The sequence below is a fragment of the Aplysia californica genome, unplaced genomic scaffold, assembly GCF_000002075.1.
Source record: "Aplysia californica isolate F4 #8 unplaced genomic scaffold, AplCal3.0 scaffold00338, whole genome shotgun sequence".
Taxonomy (NCBI): domain Eukaryota; kingdom Metazoa; phylum Mollusca; class Gastropoda; order Aplysiida; family Aplysiidae; genus Aplysia; species Aplysia californica.
The window spans coordinates 59,767-61,795 of record NW_004797608.1 but is presented as its reverse complement, the minus strand read 5'-3'; the positions used below and the strand labels follow the sequence as shown (position 1 = coordinate 61,795).

The 2,029-nt window shown below is 42.7% G+C and overlaps 1 protein-coding gene across 1 annotated transcript in view; it reads right to left on the bottom strand.

Moving 5' to 3' along the window:
* Positions 1-2,029, bottom strand: part of LOC101845479 — a 12,598-nt gene that overhangs the window by 4,824 nt on the left and 5,745 nt on the right. Inside the window, exon 4 of the mRNA XM_005102748.3 lies at positions 1,064-1,170. Coding sequence (XP_005102805.1) covers positions 1,064-1,170 — 107 coding nt within the window. The remainder of the gene's footprint in view (positions 1-1,063; positions 1,171-2,029) is intronic.

Here is a 2,029-nt window from a genome sequence, read left to right as displayed (position 1 = left end):
CTCAGAGGGTCTGCTGGGGTAATAATAGTTGTAAAGCGCATAGAGCAAGCTCTTGAGCAGGGATATGCGGTATATAAATGCAATTATTATTATATTCTAAGAGTCCTTCTATAACATTTCACTTCCAATAATGAAATCCTTTTTGAAACTATAGTCCATTCTTGTGCTATTTTTGTCACAGCTATTATAATAAGTCTGAATTCTTTTCTTGAACAAGTTCGTTCATGTTTGAAGTAAGCTTCTGTGTCACGGAAATTCACCGGAACTCTAGCCTGTCTAAAATTCTCTCTCAGGCCGGTTGTGATTGTTTGCCCGAACGGAACGTGGCCTCCGGGCCTTAAGTTAAGTTTAGTTTAGTAAGGTTTTACGGTGCTCGCAATTGCATAAGGTCACACGAGCTCCAAGGGATGGCTGTCAACAGAGAAGTCCAAACGGGGAATCAGGCTTACTCTGCTCACCTCTCTAGCTCCAACAGCACAAAGTCTGCTTCGGCTATCAAGGCACCCCGGAAATAGCAGTTCACAAGAGAGTGACAAACACACAACAGAAGTAGAGAAAAAATGACCATAGTAAGGATGAGGGGAAAAAAGGCTGCAGTTCCTCTTTTGTTGTTCCGGCACAGTATGAGCACGACATTGATAAATCAGCACATTTACAATTCTACTGTGTATAAGAACATGTTAACACCTCCCCTTTTTCGGAAAGGCCTAAAGACAACTTGAGCCAGTAGCACTGCTCTGGTGGAGGGGGGTGGGGGTTGACCTAGAGTTTGACACTTGTGATCTAAATAGTGCGTCAAAAGCGACGTTGGGGGCTCTAGTGGCCAAGAGGTTAATGTGTTCGCCTCTCATTCAAAGGTTCCGGGTTCGAATCCGGGTATTGTCCGAAAAATTTTCATCTCTAAAATTGGAAAAATCTCGGAGGTCCCCTGTGCAAGTTGCACACGTTAAATTCAAAATTTCCTACCTACAGAAAAAGTTTAATGTGTCCCGCGCGCTCATATGACCTAATGCAGTTGCGAGCACCGTAAAACCTCTACAAAACAAACAAACCACAGACACACCTGCTGTTCCCGCCACCGTTCTCCATGACGTAGCTGCTCTCACACGGTCCCTGGGCACACGAGGCGGTCAGGCTGTAGTTGTGGGACTGGCTGGAGGCGATCTCGATCTGAGGGCAGGGTACCATCGTCATCAGGTTATTATTGTTATTAGTATTCATCGTTATCATTGTCGTCGTTGTTGTTGTCGTCGTCATCGTCGTCATCATCATCATCATCATCATCATCATCATCATCATCATCATCATCATCATCATCATCATCATCAGTATTATTAAAACCCTAATTATATTACTACTTAATCATCATCATCATATTGTTATCATTTTCATTGTTATTATGATCATTGCTATTATTATTATTAATCAACACCTGGACGCACAGTTATATAAGTCGAGTGACGACAGACAGAAACTATGTCAGGAAAGAATGTCAAAACTGCAGGTTCTAAAACGGACGCTTCTCGGACAAGGGTGAAAAATCGCGGAGGTCCCGTGTGCAAGTTGTGCACGTTACAGATTCCTTGGTGGTCTAAAATAAATAAGAATAGGCTTCGGCCACCACCCGGGCAAATTAAAAAAATATCCTTCCAACTGAAAATGTTTGGTGTGTCCTGTACGCTCAATAATGACCTTATGCAGTTGCGAGCGCCGTAAAACACTTACTAAAATTATTTCAAAAAATGTATATTGATGATCGTCTATGGAGTAGCGGTTAGGAGCTCGCTCTCGCACACAGAAGACTCAAGTTCGATTCCCGAATAGGGAGAATTCTTATCGAGTAACTCGGTCTTTCCGCTGAGACTGAGATCAGATCTATATCAAATCCTTCCACAGCACCTCTCAGATGATCTTAGTTTTTTTAGTTTTAGTAGAGGTTTTACGGCCCTCGCAACTATATAAGGCCATATGTGCGTCTTCAGATGATCATAAGTGTGTAGATAGGGGCGTATAAAAAACAACAACCCCC